A 19,031-nucleotide genomic window follows, 5' to 3' on the forward strand; every position below is an offset into this window, starting at 1 on the left:
CAAGCCAATTTTCTTGGTATGTCTTGGAGGGCCAGAAGGGTATAGATAGTTTCTGTTCATCCCCCGTACCCCAGATCCTTCACGCGTAATCGTACGGCGACAGCCGGTGCTAAATGCAGCCTACATGGTTCAATTATGCTTAGTACGACTCTAGTTCTCGGTATCCAAGAAGATCATCGGATTGTCGATGGGCATATCCTGCAAAGGTTCATCCGTGGGATGTATTGCGCCATAGATAACAGAGCTTACCGCATAGAGGATGTTGCCATTGCAATTGATAGCCCTGCCAGTTGCATCACAACAGTAGCAGATGACACCACAGGATCCCCGCACACAAATCGACCTAGCTGATCTGTAGTCGTTTAATTCGCAAATATGAAACGTTTACATTGGTGGTATGCTTGATTACTTGAAGAATTGACTGTACAGTGTCACCTCTTTAGTCATTCCTTGAAAATTGCCCCGCAGACTATCTGCGCTTAAAAAACTGTTAGAGAGATTTGCAAAGTCAATGGCCTAATTCAATACAACTTTGCGCACTTTCAGGTACAGGAACGCTGAAGCGGCAAAGATCCAGACCGTCAGCCCAAGGTTATACGAGATGAAGTTCGCTTTGAAAGAGCTCATGCTATTGGGAGAGCTGAGAGTGTTGCTGGGCTCTGGAGTCAGCCAGGGCTACTAATTAAGACACGCCGTGGAGGCTCGGGCACACATGATGGCTCTTTCACGTTTGGGTATCAGGTTCGATGTTCTGAAGTTGACACGAGAAACCAAAAATAAAGAAATGAAAACCACGCATGAGTAATAGAGAAAGATCATAGACAGTGGCCATAGAAGAAAAAAGACGGCTACCAGCACTGAGGCAATGACAGCGGATACGCTTGTCATCAGTATGTGATTAAAGGGACCCCTAAGCGCGGGCTGATCATTAGAAGAGAATGAAGTCGATGAGGCTCTACTGGCCGGACATTTTGAAGCAAACGTAAAGAGTGAGTAGAGGAATGACTGGCTTTTGCATAAGCCTCCTTCTGGGCTGGAGCAATCGACAGATCTGCCGAGCCGTCCACAAGCGATAGCAGCTGGCGATCTGGGAACGCGGGTTTCAAGGTTGGTAGTGTGGATTGATTAGGATTAGCGCCCCGAAAGCATTGCCGGCGGGCAGGAGCTCAGCTGAGCTTGGGTTGGCACGGACACTACCTTATTGTTATTACAGCTGGAAACAGCGAATGTGATGAAGTCATAGGTAGCACCTTCCTGAGCTAGCTCCTGCCCACTCTCCCCAGTCCAGCTCTTCACCTTTGACATGTGCCGATTGCCGTGCGCCGAGACAAACAACATCCACCTCATTCATTGGCGATTCTTGGAAGGAAATCTCTGTCCTCTCCACCAAGTTCTGGCATCGTCGCTGTCATTTTTGTCATACAACGACCATCGCCAGCACCAAACCATTGAAACGACTACGCGTTTTTGGACGTCTAGGTGCTAAACAGTTGGGGGATCGATCCCTGGCACAGTCGCATAATACACAGCGGATCAACACGATCGACAACGCCTCGCCGGCGCATTCGAGTCTCGCATCGAGTTGACGGGGCAATCAGCCTAGTGACACAATTCGACGATGGCCTCCAACGGATATTACCAGCAGCAACCTCCCCCTCCTCAGCAAGGCGGCTATTATAATAATGGCGGCGCACCGTATCAACAACAGCCATATCAGCAACAGTATCAGCAGCAGCCGTTTTCAAATCAGCCCCAGTACCCTCCACCTCAGGGCCCGCCGCCGCCGCCGCAGAATGGCTATGGCCCCACGAACTATGGCAACGAGAAGGTTTCGTTCGACCAGGCCTTCAAGGTAGAGAAGCCCAAATGGAACGACCTATGGGCAGGCATCTTGGTGAGCTCTCTTGGCGCAATCCCCGTCGACCTTGACATTTCATCTGACAAAATCTCCCACAGTTCATCTTGACAATGGGCGGTTTTGTTGCCGTCTCTGGCATTGCTATTCAAGGCTATGGTATGTTACAGTATTTCATTGGCTCAACAGCAACAGTCTCAATAGCTGACGATTACTTCGAACAGCGGCAACGAGGAGTACCAACGGCAGTGGCATCTATGACGGCGACGACAATACCTTTGGTCTAAACACGAGCACGATCATTCTCTTCGCCTTTTGTCTTGGCATGGCATTTGTGCTGAGCTACATCTATGTCTCCCTTGCGCGCGCCTTCCCCAAACAGTTTATATGGGTCACCGGCATCTTGAATATCGTCTTCGGGCTGGTCACCGCGGTGTGGATGCTCATTCGCCACTACTACTCTGGTGGAATCGTTTTCCTCATCTTTGTCGCCTTCCTGATCTTCTGTTTCATCAGCTGGATCCCGCGCATTCCTTTTAGCGCTCTCATGCTGCGCACTTCTGTTGATATTGCGAAGCATCATGGACATGTATGGTGGGTTAGCCTCATTGGCGGTCTAATCGGCGCGGCTTTTGCCGCATACTTCTCTGTCACTCTCACAGCTGTCTATGTCAAATACTCGCCGAGCTCCAACAATCCTGCATGCCAGCAAGGAGCTGGTGGGTGCAGTAACGGCAAGGTCATCGGTCTCATTGTATTCATCACATTTGCGGCGTACTGGTTCTCCGAATGGCTGAAGAACACCATTCATACCACTGTTTCAGGCATATACGGATCTTGGTACTTCTCTGCCAATAACTATCCAACCAAGGTTACCCGGGGCGCATTGAAGCGGTCTTTGACGTATAGCTTCGGTTCGATCAGTCTTGGAAGTCTCATCGTTGCGCTTATCAACCTGCTACGACAAATCTGCTCCATTGCGCGCCAACAGAGCAGCCAGGAAGGGAATATCGTGGGTACGATACTGTTTTGCATTCTGGGCTGCATTATCTCGGTTCTTCAATGGGCCGTTGAATTCGTCAACCGTTATGCATTCTCTCACATTGCTTTGTACGGCAAGCCATATTTTGCAGCTGCCAAAGACACTTGGAGGTACGTAATCACTGGATGGAGTATTCCTTACATGCCTAGTTCTCGATGTCTTCTCTCTAACGCTTCGGTATCAGACTCATAAAAGACCGCGGCATCGATGCGTTGGTCAACGAATGTCTCATTGGCCCCGTCTTCAGTATGGGCGCTACCTTTGTTGGGTACGCCTGCGGTTTGCTAGCATACCTCTACCTGCTTTTCACCAAGCCGGCCTACAATGATGATGGGGGATACACACCCGTGGTGGTTGCTTTTGCGTTCCTCATCGGGCTGCAAATCTGCAACGTCTTTACGACGCCATTGAGCAGCGGCATCGACACTATATTCGTGGCAGCGGCGTGGGATCCAGAAGTCATGATCAGAGAACATCCCGACTTGTATCACCAGATGGTGCAGGTGTATCCGCATGTTCAGCAAGCGATTCACGCGTGATGCTCTTCGGTATGGCAGGGTCGCATATATGAGGCAACACTCTCGGAGTTGGGGGCAATTGAACAAACTAAGGAAAATGCTTGGAGTATGCACACTTACCTGATCATACATAATAGATCGAATGCAATCGTTCTCGTTCCATTGAGTGTGCGATGCATCCGTGAGAAAAGGTGATGGGTAGTGTGTTTGCTGCTGACGTTTCGCAAGTGCAGCCTGACCCTCGTAAACATCGGGCCTGTGTGACAGCGAGATACGCGCGACGAGTCAAGATTGGTCAGTAAGGCTATGGTTGCTCAATCAGGCAAATGCTTCGTCTGTGCTTATTTCTGCAAATGTTTCTGGGAAAACGTTATGCTGACCGCAGCGAGGTTGCTGATGGCGGCCTTGCTGTGGCATCATGGTTCTTTCTCGAAGCGAACATGCCATGTCGCGTTGGGAAGAGCAGTAGACTGCGGGATGCGCTGCCTCCAGCTTTCAAGTATCCGTCATCATCAAAGTCTTCGATGACGACGTGAGGTGAGGTTGCAAGAAAAACAAAACAAATCCCATGTGCTTCAGCGACAAGCAAAGGAATCTAAGAACCTTCTAATCGATAAGGTTCTCTCTTCAGATCTGCTGGTGGATCTGACCCGCGCGTCGGTCTTTGCCCGCCCGAGATCCGCCCTGTCAGAAATTAGGTAGCTCCCAGGATAGCTGGATAGCTCTGTCATGACAAATCCAGCCGGTCTTTGGCGGGCTTCCGTCGCCTTAAATCCACTACAAACTCGACCTGCCAAACGGCCAGCTGAATGGACATCGAGTTCCTTTTGGGTGTTTCGTCTTTCATCATCGAAATTGCGTGACCATGGCTAGCATTGCAAAGACAATTGTGGCAACGGGCTGCTCTTCAGGCTTGGTGGGTAATTGTTCTTCGCTTTTCGCATCTTCCATAGTACATGCTCACAGTCCAGACAGGGGTTCGAAGCCATAAAGCAGCTCCTGGAGCAGGCTCAGCCCTACAGATTCATTCTCGGAGCCAGAGACACTTCGCGTCTTCAGGGCGCGCTCGATGGGCTGAAGTACGACTCCAGCAAGCACAACCTGAGCCTTCTGCCGCTCGAGCTGGCGGATCTGGGAAATGTCAAGTCTTTCGCGCAGAAGACGCTGGCCAAGCTCGGGCAGAGCAAGATTGATTACTTGCTGTTGAATGCTGGCACCATCAAGCCGGCCTCTGTCCCCGCCACCAACCCATCAAAATGGTGCGAGCCATATGTTGTCAACCACCTGTGTGCGGAATATCTACATCCACACTACATATCATAAGGACTCATCCGCTGATTCAAAATTGTAGCGCAACACTATCTTATCCATTTACTCCGTGAGAAGCTGGTCAAGGACCAGACGCGCATCGTTGTAGTGTCATCCGGCGCAGTGCGCAACGTCCCAGACACCAGTGAGTTCGGCAGTCGATTCAAGCTGACGAGTGTACTGACCCTCCGGCAGGTGTCCTTGAGAAAGATCTACAGACAGGTGCCGACACAAAGGACACCGTCGTCTACTGCGAGACCAAGTTCGCGCAGTTGCTCGGCGCTCATTGGTGGCGGCGCCAGCTCAAGGGAACCAACGTCGTGGTCGCCGTGTCCCCGGGTCTGATCCCCGGCACTGGTCTGGGCAGACACGGCAGCTTCAAGCCGACCATGGACATGCCCGATGCCAAGCCCATTGCCACGGGCGCGGAAAGCATCCTCCGCGCTTTCACCCGTGATGACTACCCCGAGGATCCCGACCAGATCTTCTTGACTAGTTGGGGCGAGTGGTGGCCCAAGGATGTCATTGCTCAGAGTCTTGATAAGGATTTGCAGGATAAGTGGTCTCCAAGCAAGGAGGAGATAGAGGCGGAAGCAGGGCTGTCTGCGGCCTAAAGATTCAGAATGGCTTCACATGCAACTTGACTGGCTTCTTGCTGGCTGCGTTATCTAGTTTGTTACCACAAGAAGACACCCGGATATGAGAATGCATATATAAAGACCACAATTTATGTCGCTATACAGCAGCTCCCAAATGGCTTCAAAGTCAATCTCTATCAGCAATCTCTGTGATGATCTCAACCAGCCTGTCAGGAACTTTGACAAACGGGGAATGTCCTGAAGGAACCCGTATGACATCCTTGTACTCCCCGTTCTTGATCGAATACTCCTGATACTCTGGTGTGATAGCTACGTCATTCTCGCAGAAGACCCATGTTTTAGGGCTCTGTATCTCTGCATCTATAAAAGAAGGGAAAGTGGTGAATGCCTTCCTACTATGGATTGGATTCAATGTGGGCCAGATCTTGTCTACCTCCTCTGGTGCTATATCGTTGTAGAACACTGGCTTCGCAGCTTCCAGGAGATAAGTGAGACCATTCTGTAAACTTCTAAGCCAATCGATCGGGGATTGTGACAAATCGCAGACCTACTTCAACCCGATGATATGGCATTGCAGGGAATTCAGATTCGTCACCCATAAAGCTTTTACCCTTTGCAGGATATGCCATTCCAGTGACACAGATGTAATGTTTGATCCCGCCCTTCAAGCCTCGTGCAGCTCGTTCGCTGAGTGTTTGGTTCTCGATGCTATGAGACGCCGGGAGGCTACCATAGCTATGTGAGACGATGACTGCTTCGTTCCCTTCATCAAGAAGAGGTAAGAGGTCTGAGTGGATTGCTTTGACATCGTCGAGATGGGTCATCTCGGGATCGCCATTGCCGGTGCTGAGAATTGGGACCAGCACTTGGAAGCCTTTCTCTTGCAGCGGCCTGATGACTGCGTCGTAATGGGATGGCCTATGAAACGCCCCAGTTACAATGACTATAACTGGCTTGCTTCCCATCATGTCGTCGTCTCTTGTAGACAGATAACTGGGACATTAGTTGTCGTCCATGGTTCAGACCGGGTTCGTGACACCTTATATATGTATTATTCTTTACAAATAGACACGATCGATGCGAAGTGAAGAGCGAGCTGCCCGAAGGATCAACTTACAGAGTAAACAGGATTACCCGGGCTGTCCATTCAACAGCCAATCAAGGCGCAGTATGTGCCTAAAGTTCTGTCTAGTCGAGCCCCAAAGCTGACCTCTTGCTGTAAGGATCGTATAACATTGCCCATAACGTCTTAGTGCAATTCTATTTGGGTCGGTCAATAGGGTCGTGGCTACACTATGTGCGAAGGTCAGAAGTGCACCAATTGTCTATTTGCAACTTTGTCTGTCAAAGTCCGGTTGCAAAATCTGTTACATAATTGCACCAAAAAAGGATGCAACCTGCTTCTGAGTTTGGCTTGGGCCGGGCCTCCAAGAATATTGAACTACGAACATGATCTACATTGCGCCTTGGGCTGCACGCGCTCAATGGGCAACGGTCTTTGCCACAGATTGATTACAGTTGCATGAGGCTCTCCATAGAACGGCTCGGAGCACCAACCGAGACTTCCAAACCGGGCAGCAGGTCTTGGCTTTCTTACCCATTTCGTGTGTTCTCCCGCAAATATCTTGTCGCATAAAGGTTGCACCCAGGTAGATTGGTGACTACAAGAACAGCCAAGATTCTGTAGCCGGCACAGCAGCCTCCGGGATCCATGTTCATAAAGTGGCTGTTGCAACAATATCATTTTTTGACAAAACCTGTCCATCTTCCGCGGTCGTAAACATAGCGAGCATGACAAAGAGTAGGCAAAGGATGATATCCAAGTTTCTGGGCACTTTGGCTCTCTATTGCTCGGCTTCCGAGCCGAGAAACGACACGTCTCCATATCAGAAGAGCAGCCTTTGATAACATATAAGAGTTGAACCTGCCTTGGGCCTTCTAGCAAGATGTAAATGTGCAACTCGGCGTTCTGTCTGTAACAATTAGCACCCTCGCATCGCTCTCATATCCTCAAGATGAAGGCGCTTGCATTGTTAACATTTGTTGCTGCTACCTCAGTGGCTGCAGCGCCTTCTTGGGGTCGACCTTGGAAACGATCAAGCAACACATCAGCCAGTCCGTTCGACGGTAAGAAGCTATTTGCCAATCCAGCTTGGTCGCAGAAACTGGATCAAACATATGATGCATTTGTGGCCAAGGGCGACACTCAGAATGCGCAAAAGGTCCGATCGATCCAGGACATCGGAACATTCGTCTGGGTCTCGGATCGTGCTGGCTTGAAGAATATCGACGACGCCGTTGCTGCAGCTCGAGAAGAGAAGAAAGCCAGCGGTGTTGATCAGATCGTCGGTCTTGTGCTCTATAATCTTCCTGATAGGGACTGCAGCGCTGGAGAAAGTGCAGGCGAGCTCAATAGTTCGGAGAATGGGCTCGAGATCTATAAGACGGAATACATCAAACCATATGCTGAAAAGGTTGCCGCTGCGACGGATCTCACCTTCGCAATTGTCTTGGAGCCGGATTCACTGGCAAACCTTGTCACCAATATGGCAGTCGAGAAGTGTGCTGCAGCAGCTCCTGTGTACGAAGAAGGCATTGCCTATGCTATTGCGCAACTTCAATTCGACCACGTTCATCTATACATTGACGCCGCTCATGGCGGATGGCTAGGTTGGGATGACAATTTGGCCCCGAGTAAGTTGTCTTAATGGACTAGTCTTCAAAATACTTACAAACGCACAAGGCGCAAAACTATTCGGAAAGGTTGTGCGGATGGCTGGCAACAGCACCAAGATTCGCGGATTTTCTACCAATGTCTCCAACTACAACCCATTCAACGCGAACCCAAGAGAGAACTTCACAGAGTATAGCAATTCATGGGATGAATCCCATTATGCATCCTCTCTTGCGCCACACCTGGAGGAGGAAGGGCTGCCTACACGATTCATTATTGATCAGGGGCGCGTCGCCTTGGCGGGATCTCGCAAAGAATGGGGCGAGTGGTGCAATGTGTCTCCTGCTGGCTTTGGCATCAAACCTGGCACTCCGGTCAATAACACACTCATCGACAGCATTGTGTGGATCAAGCCTGGTGGCGAAAGCGACGGGCAATGCGGGATGGAGGGTGCTCCTAGAGCTGGTGCGTGGTTTGATGAGTATGTTCAGATGTTGGTTGACAATGCTCATTCTTCTATTGCATGAAGTCCCATAGCCTTGGATCAGATTATGCATAGCATCAAGTCGAAAGGTTTCGCGTGACACTATCACATACTATTGGCATTGATCTCAAAATAGCAGCTCATATCCTTGTTTAGAATTAGGGTAACATCTTTTGAACTGCAAATTCAAATCACTATGTTTATGATCTCGTGCTTGGACAAAGTCTAAATCTTGCAGAGTCCCAATGCGATCAAATTACGCTAGAGTTTATAGGATATAGTGTCCTAAGACGAACCTCAAACGACTTCCAAAGTCAGTACCACTGGCCACTCTCGAGACCTCTTCGCTACCTGGCTCAACTTCGGCTCAGTTCTTATTCAGTCTTCATTAGACTAACTCAGCCTAGATCAGTCCCTAGTCACACTTTCTTTAAGAGACACTAAAATAGTCTCTTAATCTTATCTCTAGACACTTGAGCTTTAGGACTTTTATGTATGTCTGTCTAAATGCTATTGTGGCTATGGGCATCTCTAACCCAGAGGTTGCCTTAGCCTGTATTATCAAATTTGACTTTTGGGTACCTAGATAGGCAAGTCGTACATGTACGCTCTGATATATAGAGTTAGTAGACTCTAGGTGTAAGAATTCTTCAGATCTAGATGTTTTGAGTTGGCAGATAATAGCCCATTTTAGGTATCCTTTAAATTTGACTGTTAAAGTATGACGGGAGGAAGGCGGCTAGCCCGTAATGAACCAATGTGAGACGGGTTTATTCAAGAGAATATACTAAAGTAAAGAGGTCATAATATATTTCATGTCCGAAGTGCCACGACTATTTTTCTTGTCTTTGGGATTTGTTAACATTTATTTACGTCTCCACTACTCCATTTATTCATTAATGGTACCAAGAGTTATCAAGTCAAGATACGTATCGAAGCCCAAATTCAAATCTTCTGTTCTAGTCCACGCCAGGTCATTTTCGGGAGGACCTTGGTTACCAACAGATTCATCATACTCCCACGCTTGGTCTTTAGACGCATTTCCTGACACCGATAGTGGTAGCAGCTCGGGCATGTCTTTCGGGACTAAGTGCTGCGTATGCTGATCAATGGATCCTGGGCCGTTCTGAGTGGCACTCTCGTCGTCGACCAGAGTTGGCGGGGTTGTGTCTTCCTCATCAGATGCCGAAGCGACGATTGAACTAGTGTATCGCTCAATCAGAGTGTCCACAGCTTCTGCTGCCGTCATTGCAAGAAGGGCGGCCAGATCCCTCTCCTCGTTAGGCATGTTGTACGGCAATTCCCGAGACCGGAGTCTATCGGCAATCAGCGTCTGCCCGTGCTGGCTGAAGAACTCCTGAAAATTGCAAAGGGTCTCTACGATCTCGGATTGCACGTAGACAGAAGAAGGACGCTCGATATCGGGAAATACCACATCCCAGACGGCGTACCACTGCTGTTCCAGTGTCATAGTCCTTCCGACCCTGGTAGAGAGAGCTTTCTTTTGATCTTCCGTGATGCCTTCCGGCTCATCAATCTCCCGCCTCATGCAAAGCTGGAGTCTGATGTGTTCTCTCTGTTCGCTCTGACTCTCAAACTCGAGGCCGCACAAGGGGCAGAATTGCGGTTGCATATGACGACGGCAGAGATGTTGTTTGACATCCTTAATCCTCACCAACTGATACCGAAGGCAGCCCTTGTGTCGTAGCTTGTCTTTTTTGTAAAACGGACAGGCAAGCAGTAACCTCTTCTCCGAGTCGTCACGTTTCGTCTTCTTGCCTTGCCTTGTGGTGCTTAGCCGTCCATCGTCGCCAAAGCCCGTCCCATTATCTGATGCTCTGTCTCTCTTTGGTGGCCGCTGCTCTGGCGATGGTTCGGTGGAATTGCCTGGGTTCCTGGCTTCTGGAGACTCCGAAGAGCCCTCTCGCCGCCTGTCGGCGCACCACATCTCTAGCTTTTCAAGGACCAGCTCAATCAGACCCGGGAGCTCGTCAAGGAATGAGTGACCATCGCCCAAGTCTGCTTCGCCAAAGTCGTCCGACATATAGGAGAGATCTGACGTGGTGACTTCCGTGATGTCGTCGTCCATGCTTTCCGCCGAACTCAAGTTTTCCCGTTCCAGTAGTGGAGATGACTTGAAATGATCAATCTGGCTGAGTGGATCTTCGCTATTCTCAAAGCCTGAGACCGGCACTGATTTTGACGTGGATTGAATCGACCGAAGAATGTCTTGACAATTCACATCAAATCGAAAGGACCAAAGTCGAATGGAAGCCATCAGCTGCTCGGTCCGGTCCAGCTCCTGATCATGCCCGAATATTGCCTGAACAAGTGCAGCCCCCGACTCTTCTATCATGTGAACAGACCTGCGGACCTTGGCGGCTTTCAAAATAGGGCTCTCACAGTGTTCTAGCAGAGAGTAGAGCCTGTCAGTGAGTCGATTCCCAGCATCAAGGAAGTCTTTCAGCATGCTGCTATCGTCCACGCCCGCTACGCAAGTTACGGAATCAGCAGCCAGCTTTAATTTTGTCGACAACTCTAGAAGAAGGCGATGGAGCTCTTCTGCCATTCCAGCGATTGGGGTCATTTTGCCATAGTGTTGGACTGTCCACCGGTGGATACATCCACCCAAAGACGCAGCGTCGAAAACACACCTTAACAGTACGATGGGCTCTTCCTCTGGGTTCCAATACTTGAGAGAGTATCCGGCAGGGATGCCATACCTCTTCGCATCCACTTCTGTAGCCCCGTGTGGAAAAGCACTCGGTCTATCTTCGTCCCATACATCGGAAAAGTTTCCGTGGGAAGTGTTCTGGCTCGCATCTTGTTTTACGTGTCTCACCTCATTCTCCCCTACGGAGACTGAGCTTGAGATATTAGAGCCTAGAATGTGGCTGATACTATCCAATGTGTTTTGAGGTACGTTCTTTGGTTCCACGTCTTCCGAGTGGTAAAAAAAGGAGGCACTTTCAGACTCAGAAAGCTGTTATTATGTTTAAGCATTGAGATACAACAAGGTCTACTCTGGAGAGACTATTCTCTGTAGTCACTAACCTTTGCTGGCTGTATTTCAGATTGGGGCCCGGCCAATTCGGCACGATCTGCTCTTGTTTCGATCTTGTGGGTATCGGATATCTCATGGAAACACTCGGGTTTATCGAACAGACAAGGCTTTGTGGGAACATTTGTCTGGCATACGGCATCGCCATGCTGTGATTGAGGCGATTTGGCTTCTTCCGTTGAATCGTCCGACTTGAGCGACAACGTAGCAATGTATGCCTCGTTATGACCAGACGTTGAGCGGGTCGGTGGAGAGTCATTTCGGTCATCTGGCGCCGGCTTAAATTCGAATGAGGACGGTATCACTATGTGTCTTGCTTGCGCAGCTGGTTCTACTCCGCCGGAGCCTCTCATTCCTCTACTGGCCGCTGAGATCATTGGCGAATTTGCGGAAAGGACTGCCAGGAGGGCCGTCTGAGGTATCCATTTCGAGAATACGGCCTTAAAGGTCGGTGGTTTGCTGCTGAAACAGGTGGGCTTGAGGGGGAAGACCCCGTTGCTCTGGCGCTCGAAATTACGGCCCGACACGGGATTTCCTCGATTTTCGCCCGTGCTAGGAAACTGGAATGCTGGATCTGGGGAAAGGCGATGTTTGGGAGATGAAGAGCCATTCAAGGTGACCATTTTCAATTGTAAATGGAACCCCAGAATTATTGTAAAAAAAATGACATGGGTAGTGAACAATTCGAACCACACTAGACATCCTGGAGGGACGACCGGGATGAAGGACGGGGAGGAGATGGAAACCAACTTAGGGCGCCGCTGTGCCCTTCTGATGATGCCAAACTGGGTAGTTTGCATGCATGCATGCATGCATTCGTGGCGAAGCAGATGCGCTTCCTACTGGTCAAGGCGGATCCTGTCAATTCCGGCGTTCGGGAGAGACGAATTAAAAGATCTTTTAGCCTACAAGCATAGACAGGCTCCTAAAATCGAAGTAAAGAAGTAAGGACAGAGAAAGGAACAAGGCAAGAGCGCAAGCGCGCCTTTCCCAGTAGAATGCCGTGCGTTGATGGACTGGTGACATGTGCGTAAATCTATCTTTTTGACGCGTTGACACAGTTATACATAAGTTCATAATTTTACAATACTTGGAAACAATGTATCTATTGAGCTCGAAGCTTCTTTTGAACAACAAATGGGTACAGCGCTCCCGCTGAGTTCTCAACACAACTGGTAATTCGGACACGTCGTCTATCCTAGTAGAGACGCTTCTTCAGCGCCTTCGAATTATCATCATGTCAAGCAAATGCACAATTAACAGTACAGAGACTATGAATAGGTAAGACAACTCGTAGCTCGCTGCCCGAGATAGAACTGACAGAAGCAGCCACACTGAAGCCAAACACAATTGGGCTGACAAAGATCAACTTGGAGCTGTCCATGCCTCTACCTACGTTCATGACAATGTATTGGCCAGGTGCTTGTATGAATCGAGCTCCAAGGCGGAAAAGAAGTTGTATCACCAGATTCGAATTCAGACAGCGCTAAACGAATTTGCAACTCGTTTCGATGCGAACGAGCATCAAGACTGATTGTTATCTGGTACCGTATTTTGAGTCATGTATAGGGATCAACTATGATAGTACATGAGCGGGATGAGAAGTTGCTCTAGAGAAGGTTTGATATTATTATTTACAACAGAAGGCAATATTATTTCAAGAATACGAGACAGATAATCATGATATTTCCTTTCTATTACAGTATGCAGATTTCTTCTATCTTTGCAATAACGCTGTGGATTAGACTACAAAATTAATTACAAACTTAACCTATATACTATTTTCCACACTATAAGAGATAAATCACATTATTTTCAACAATTAAGATGAGTCATAAAGTAGCTACGACACAATTTCAGTCATATCATAGATAATTTTGACTATAGAGACTCTAACCGAGGCTAAACATAGGGCTGTAATCCTAGCTCTAAACCCCAGGGCTTTATAGAGGGCCTTTATATAGGTTATTACAGAGGTATGAGATTCTAAAAGTAGGCCAGCTCCTACAGCTTAGCCCAAGCTCAGTCCAAGTCAGATGGAGCTTAGAGTTGCTCACTCGGCACTCATGGCTAGACTTAGAGCGGAGAGAGTTCACTTTTGAGGACGGAAATGGATGTCATTCCGCTTGTCTCGTCTCCGAGTATGGTGGTATACACGACGATGACAGTCCCAAACGTCTGGATATTTTGATCCGTTGCAGAAGAGCGTTCAATATTATCCAAGGATCCAGACATATTAGTAAGTGTATCACAGCTTCGCGCGAGCAGCAGTGGTAGGTAGGTCGACAAATTTTTTGTATTCCTCCAGCGACTCCGGGTTGACTGCCATACCGCCAACCTTTGGCGTTCTGCCACAAACGACTTCTCGGACCAAAGCCTCGATACGCTTGCCGTTCATAGTGTATGGGATATCATTGACTTCGAGTATGTGTGCCGGTACATGTCTAGGGCTGAGTTGTTGTCGAACAGCATTTTGGATGCTTTCACGAAGATCTTGGCTCAACCGCCCTTTTTTCATTTTTAGGAACATCAAGACCTGCTCATCAGAGTCCTTGGGGCGACGTTGTCCTACCGCGATGTAATCCTGAACTTGGGGGAATTTGTCGATGATGCCGTACAACTCAGCTGTTCCGAATCGCACACCTGAAAGAAGTGGTGAGTTTAACGATGTCGTCAGAAACTCGAGCTTAATTGCTTACCTCCTGGATTCAGAACGCCGTCACTGCGACCAAGAATCTCATAGCCTTGGGTCTTCAGATTTTTACGGATATAATCGCCGTGATGCCAGATACCGGGGAATGTATCAAAATACGCCTTTCTATACTTCTCTTCTCCGCCGTCACCCCAGAAGGTGATAGGCATGCTGAAGAAAGGCTTTGTTACAACAAGATCACCCTTTTCACCTGTATCTTCGATATTATTGCCATCCAAATCCCAGATCTCCACCTTCATTCCCAGAATCGAGGCGGCCAATTCCCCACGATGGGCAGGCAGAAGTGGAGTGCCTCCGACAACTTTTCATGTAAGCCTTAAGGTATCATGTACTCGTTCATAGACATTGACTCACTGCCAGCTACAAGATCAGTTCCACCAGAACCGCTAGTTAGGCCCACATGCTTTGGAAAAACATTGTGGAACCAGTCACAAATCTCAGCAGAAAGTGGTGCTCCTGTTGAGAGTGTCATTTTCAAGCCGTCCAACTTGGGCATCGGATTTACACCCTGATGCTTGAGGGCAGCTAAAAACTTGGGACTCGTGCCGTAGTGCGTAATCCTTGTCGTGTTAGCTTTGGCCTCATCATATTCAAATGAACGCACCCTTGTTCTTCTAGTAAATGGATTTGATCTACGGGTGTTGGGTGAAGTGGGCTCCCGTCGTAAAGAACCACTCTAGTGCCGACGCTCAGAGCCCCCACAAGATAATGCCACATCATCCAACCGACCTGTCAACAGTATGTAAGCAGTAATTTCCTCGAACTACTTCTCTTTTTACATACAGTAGTGTATTGATAATACACATCGTCAGGCCCCATGTCGAAACCGAGGATGTAATCCTTCTTCTGTTGTAACAGCGCACCGCCTGCTGCGTGGCAAATGCCTTCAGAGGCGTGGTCAGTGGAAGCTATGAATCAAGTAGGATATGTTTGTAACAGCTCACATTTGGGGGGTCCGGTTGTTCCAGATCTATGCTATGTTAGGAACCCGACTGCTAAAGGGTCTCTTCGGACTTACGAATAGAGAATGTATATTGGGTGGTCAAATGGGAGTTGTACGTATGTCAAAGGCTCGGGTTTAACGTTCAAGAATTGGGACAGGGGGGTTCTGTAAAGACGTTAATATCAATCATGTTATTAATCATGTGGACCTTACACAGAAGGATCATTCCAAGTGGAGCCATAGGTCACAATAACTTTTTCAAGCTCTGTAACTTGCTTGACCAGCTCCGCAACTACCGTCTTCAGCTTGTTTCTCAAGTCGATTGTCTTGCCCGCGTAAAGAATCTCTGCATCCACAAACAAGACTTTGGGCTTGATCTGGAGGTATCTCTCAAGAATTCCCTTTGCTCCCATATCTGGAGCTGTGCATGTAAGGATCGCTCCTATGCTACCGCAAGCTAGAAGGATGAGAAGTGACTCGAGGGAATTTGTGGTTACGGCTACAATTCAAACACAATTAGCTCTCTGCACAAATGATAAAGGAGAGTTAATGACAAGGATCTGCGTGACGCACTTGCAACTCGGTCGCCTTCTTTGACACCCAGGCTTCGTAGTCCAGCCGCATACTGAGCGGCTTCGTCACGCAGTTGCGTCCAGGTAAGATGGCGCCACTGCGTTCTAGCCTCACGGCACGCTGAGACCGCAATTGCATCGGGGTGCGTTGCCAAACCAGTGGCGAGGAGATTCTCGGTGTAGTTAAGTCGTGCGCCTGGGAACCAAGTTGGCCTCGGCCACATCTTATCTAGTCCATCGCCAACTTTCTCCGGCGCGACGCTGTAAACCAGCCCGCAAAATGTCCATGTTTCGCGGGCAAAATCTTCAATGCTGTCGACTGACCATTTGTGTAGCTGAGCGTAATTGCTCAAGGATAGCCCGTACTTGAGATTTACTTGTCTCCTGAACGCGTCAGCACGCGTTAGGTGAGGGCTGGGATGAGTCCAAGACGCCATATTGGGATTTGGTAGAGAGTGAGATCACAATTCCTCAAACCTCTTGGGAAGTGGTATAGATGGTACGATTTCCCCGCAGATGGAACCAATATGTATGCCTCCGTGAGGGTGAGGAGTTGTGGGGAGCCTCGGGACAAGCTTAGTGTACGACAAGACTTAGTAGTTCTGACCATGCAAGCTGCGACTAGCTTCCGGGGGCGAGCCGGTGTTCAAAGTCCGGAGGATCTGCTGAAACACGTGCCTAGAAATTCGGAGTTGACGATTATTCGGAAAGACTTGGTCCAGAGTTACTCCGCAGCCGTACTTTGCCCGGGTTGGGTTGCTCCGGCAATTGCGGGCCTACGTGGACCGTCGGGGAATTGCTTCATGACATTATCGGGGAACGGAACTTTGGGATTGCGCCGAAAAGAAATGGAACTCTGCACGCCGATCAGCGAGACTCACGGGCATAGCCGCTTGCGAGCGTGTTACCAAGTCAACCATTCGCCATCCTGACATGTGACACCCATCTTACTAGTCATTGAACATATTATATACAACACTGGTGATTCCAGCCTAAGGAAAGCCGAGGACCGTTTGCCAATTACTTGGACTCCATCCCTGTGCTACATCTGATGCCCTCGGGCTAGGAGGACTGTTGCCATCAAGCTCACATGCTACGAACTTCAGCCAGCTGATATGAAGCGGAGCTTGGAAATTCTTCAACAAACTGTCCACGTCCTCTAGCCGCACTGCACCATTAGCCACCTGAGAAAATTTGTTGAATGAATCTAGTATAGTGTCAGTTCTCCTACCGAGCATCTAGAATCTCCTGCATTGCTTACTGATGAGGAACCTTGGCAGGTACCAGAAGGTAGAGAACTGCTCCAAGAATAAGAGAAGAACGTCTCTTTGCATTCTTAGGATGATCAGCATGTCTTCGGTAACTGCCAAAGTGTTTATGTGCAGGTGAAGAATAATCAGGGCCGTGTATATGATGAAGCACACCGCTGGATCAACGCTGGGCGAGTGCTGGCTGTCCCATTGCTTGACTACCAGAACTATGTCCTGGCAGTATTCGAGCGCCTTGTACCATATGCGTAATCGTTCCTCTTCCGAGTGTTTTGGGTGAAGTGGTAGACAAGCCAAAAGACCAGCAGTGTGAAGATGGAGTATGCAGATCAGCCTAGCATGATGCGCAGGGTGGGGTTCATCGTGCAGAACGTCTCGGGTAACGTCCAGGTACCGAGGTGGTAGTGCCAGCCTTACCGTAGTAAGGTGGTAGTCGAAAGCTGCAAGGCGTGCTTGCAATCGGTCCGAAGGGTTCTGTAACCACAATCGATAGAGAGTCGCAGCTTCTCGAAGCATAGCTGTCGATACAATATGAATATTGAAGTTAACATGCTGATTGTGCGATGTGATTGCTTTCGTAGTTTTCCAAAGAGACTCTGTTTCATCGGCTAAGAATATCTCCCGCTTAGAATTGGTGTCTAGACTAGACCCTGTAATCAGAGAAGTTCTGATGCTCTCCACATGAACGACAAATGGGATCGCTGCTGTGATGTTCGAATACGAATCCAGGCAGAAGATACACCACCAGACGTATCGCCACTCATCAAACTCGACTTCGTCAAGACCTGTAGAATCGAAAATAGGCGATGCTGTTCGATTATCAATTTGGTGAAGCCCATAGTGGTATGCCTTGCGCGTAAGGTGCCCTATTCTCAGCCATGCTTTCTCTCCTGGGTGCTGGTGAAACTCATAAAATGCAAGCAAGCAGGCTTGTCGAAAGTCGTCAAGAGACAATCTTCCCGTAGCTTTCTCTGAGTTGAAAATATCTCTTTCGTAAAGATGATATCTCAGCGTCGCATCAAGATTCAACTCGCTCCAGAAGTCAGGTCTTCCCAAGACCTTGGCTGTGAGAGCAAGAACAATTCCAAGTAAATCACGATTCACTGTGCCGGACAAGTGTTGTTGGAAGAGCCTGTCTTGACTGAACATGGGTATCGAGGGATGGATATGAGCGAAAAAGTGTTCTAACCTGATTTTGAAGTGTTATCATGCATCCATCCAACAAACATCGAGGGAACTTACAGTTCATGTTCCTGATCAAAAGTCAAGCAGTGATCGGGGAAGGCCAACTGCTCCGGTGCCGGAGTGGGCCAGGATATAGGTTGTGAGAAGTCACCTGGTGTCTGGGTGGTGACTGTAGGGTGAAGTACTGATATGGCGTCGAGGAATGTGGAATCCGAAGGTGGAAAAGGGACTTGCTCCGCTGTCATCGCTGTTGGGGAGAGTCCGCCGTGTATAACTGAAGAGTTGGCTGATTGTGCTGGTTGAGAGAAAGAAGAACGATATTAGCCCCGACTGTGGGGAGCTTGACTGAGTGTCAATGAAAGTCAAGTACTCACTGGCGCGTCTGCGGGCTCCTCTTGCTGGTCCTGGCTTCTTCTTGGCTGTGGAATAAACGCAATTCCACCCACTTTCTATGCAGCGAGAGCATGTCGGGCGCTTCATGTCACCTAGCCCATCGTGAGCTGCGTCAAGACATAGGGAAAAGTAAGAAAGCCACGATGAACCTACATTTGACTTTCTTCCTACTACGTTGTCAGCCATAGTCATCATAGATAGCATCTGCGTTAAGAAGGACGGACAAGATACAGCGGTCACAGACCCGAGTGCGTAGGGGTTCATCCGGCGCGTGCCGGTGACCGCTGGAGGAACCGCTGTCCACAGACGCGGTCATTGGGTCTGTTTCACAGTCTGATTGAACCCCTGCAATGTCGACGGGACTAGGCATGTCGATATTTAAAAGCATATCCATCATTTAGCTGCGAGAGGGAGAA

General features: G+C 48.9%; 4 protein-coding genes across 4 annotated transcripts; 3 read left to right on the forward strand and 1 right to left on the reverse strand.

Moving 5' to 3' along the window:
* Nucleotides 1–1,618: 1,618 nt before the first annotated feature.
* UCRPA7_4259 (putative protein pns1 protein) lies at nt 1,619–3,436 on the forward strand (the record flags this gene model as incomplete). Its single annotated transcript, XM_007916887.1, has 4 exons — nt 1,619–1,894; nt 1,957–2,014; nt 2,080–3,007; nt 3,082–3,436. The coding sequence occupies 4 exons, from the start codon at nt 1,619–1,621 to the stop codon at nt 3,434–3,436; spliced, it is 1,617 nt and encodes a 538-aa protein (XP_007915078.1).
* Nucleotides 3,437–4,280: 844 nt separating this feature from the next.
* UCRPA7_4260 (putative short-chain dehydrogenase reductase protein) lies at nt 4,281–5,337 on the forward strand (the record flags this gene model as incomplete). Its single annotated transcript, XM_007916829.1, has 4 exons — nt 4,281–4,331; nt 4,391–4,703; nt 4,767–4,868; nt 4,919–5,337. The coding sequence occupies 4 exons, from the start codon at nt 4,281–4,283 to the stop codon at nt 5,335–5,337; spliced, it is 885 nt and encodes a 294-aa protein (XP_007915020.1).
* A 2,000-nt stretch (nt 5,338–7,337) lies between these two features.
* On the forward strand, nt 7,338–8,523 carry UCRPA7_4261 (putative exoglucanase 3 precursor protein; the record flags this gene model as incomplete). Its single annotated transcript, XM_007916877.1, has 2 exons — nt 7,338–8,016; nt 8,066–8,523. The coding sequence occupies 2 exons, from the start codon at nt 7,338–7,340 to the stop codon at nt 8,521–8,523; spliced, it is 1,137 nt and encodes a 378-aa protein (XP_007915068.1).
* A 5,266-nt stretch (nt 8,524–13,789) lies between these two features.
* Nucleotides 13,790–15,610, reverse strand: UCRPA7_4262 (putative acetoacetyl- synthetase protein; the record flags this gene model as incomplete). The annotated part of the gene is made up of 7 exons (XM_007916823.1): nt 13,790–14,184; nt 14,241–14,555; nt 14,609–14,657; nt 15,038–15,138; nt 15,199–15,224; nt 15,273–15,362; nt 15,411–15,610. 7 exons carry the CDS (start codon nt 15,608–15,610, stop codon nt 13,790–13,792), a joined length of 1,176 nt encoding a protein of 391 aa, XP_007915014.1.
* Nucleotides 15,611–19,031: the final 3,421 nt, after the last annotated feature.

The sequence above is a fragment of the Phaeoacremonium minimum genome, assembly GCF_000392275.1.
Source record: "Phaeoacremonium minimum UCRPA7 unplaced genomic scaffold PA7_03_scaffold_331, whole genome shotgun sequence".
Classification (NCBI taxonomy): domain Eukaryota; kingdom Fungi; phylum Ascomycota; class Sordariomycetes; order Togniniales; family Togniniaceae; genus Phaeoacremonium; species Phaeoacremonium minimum.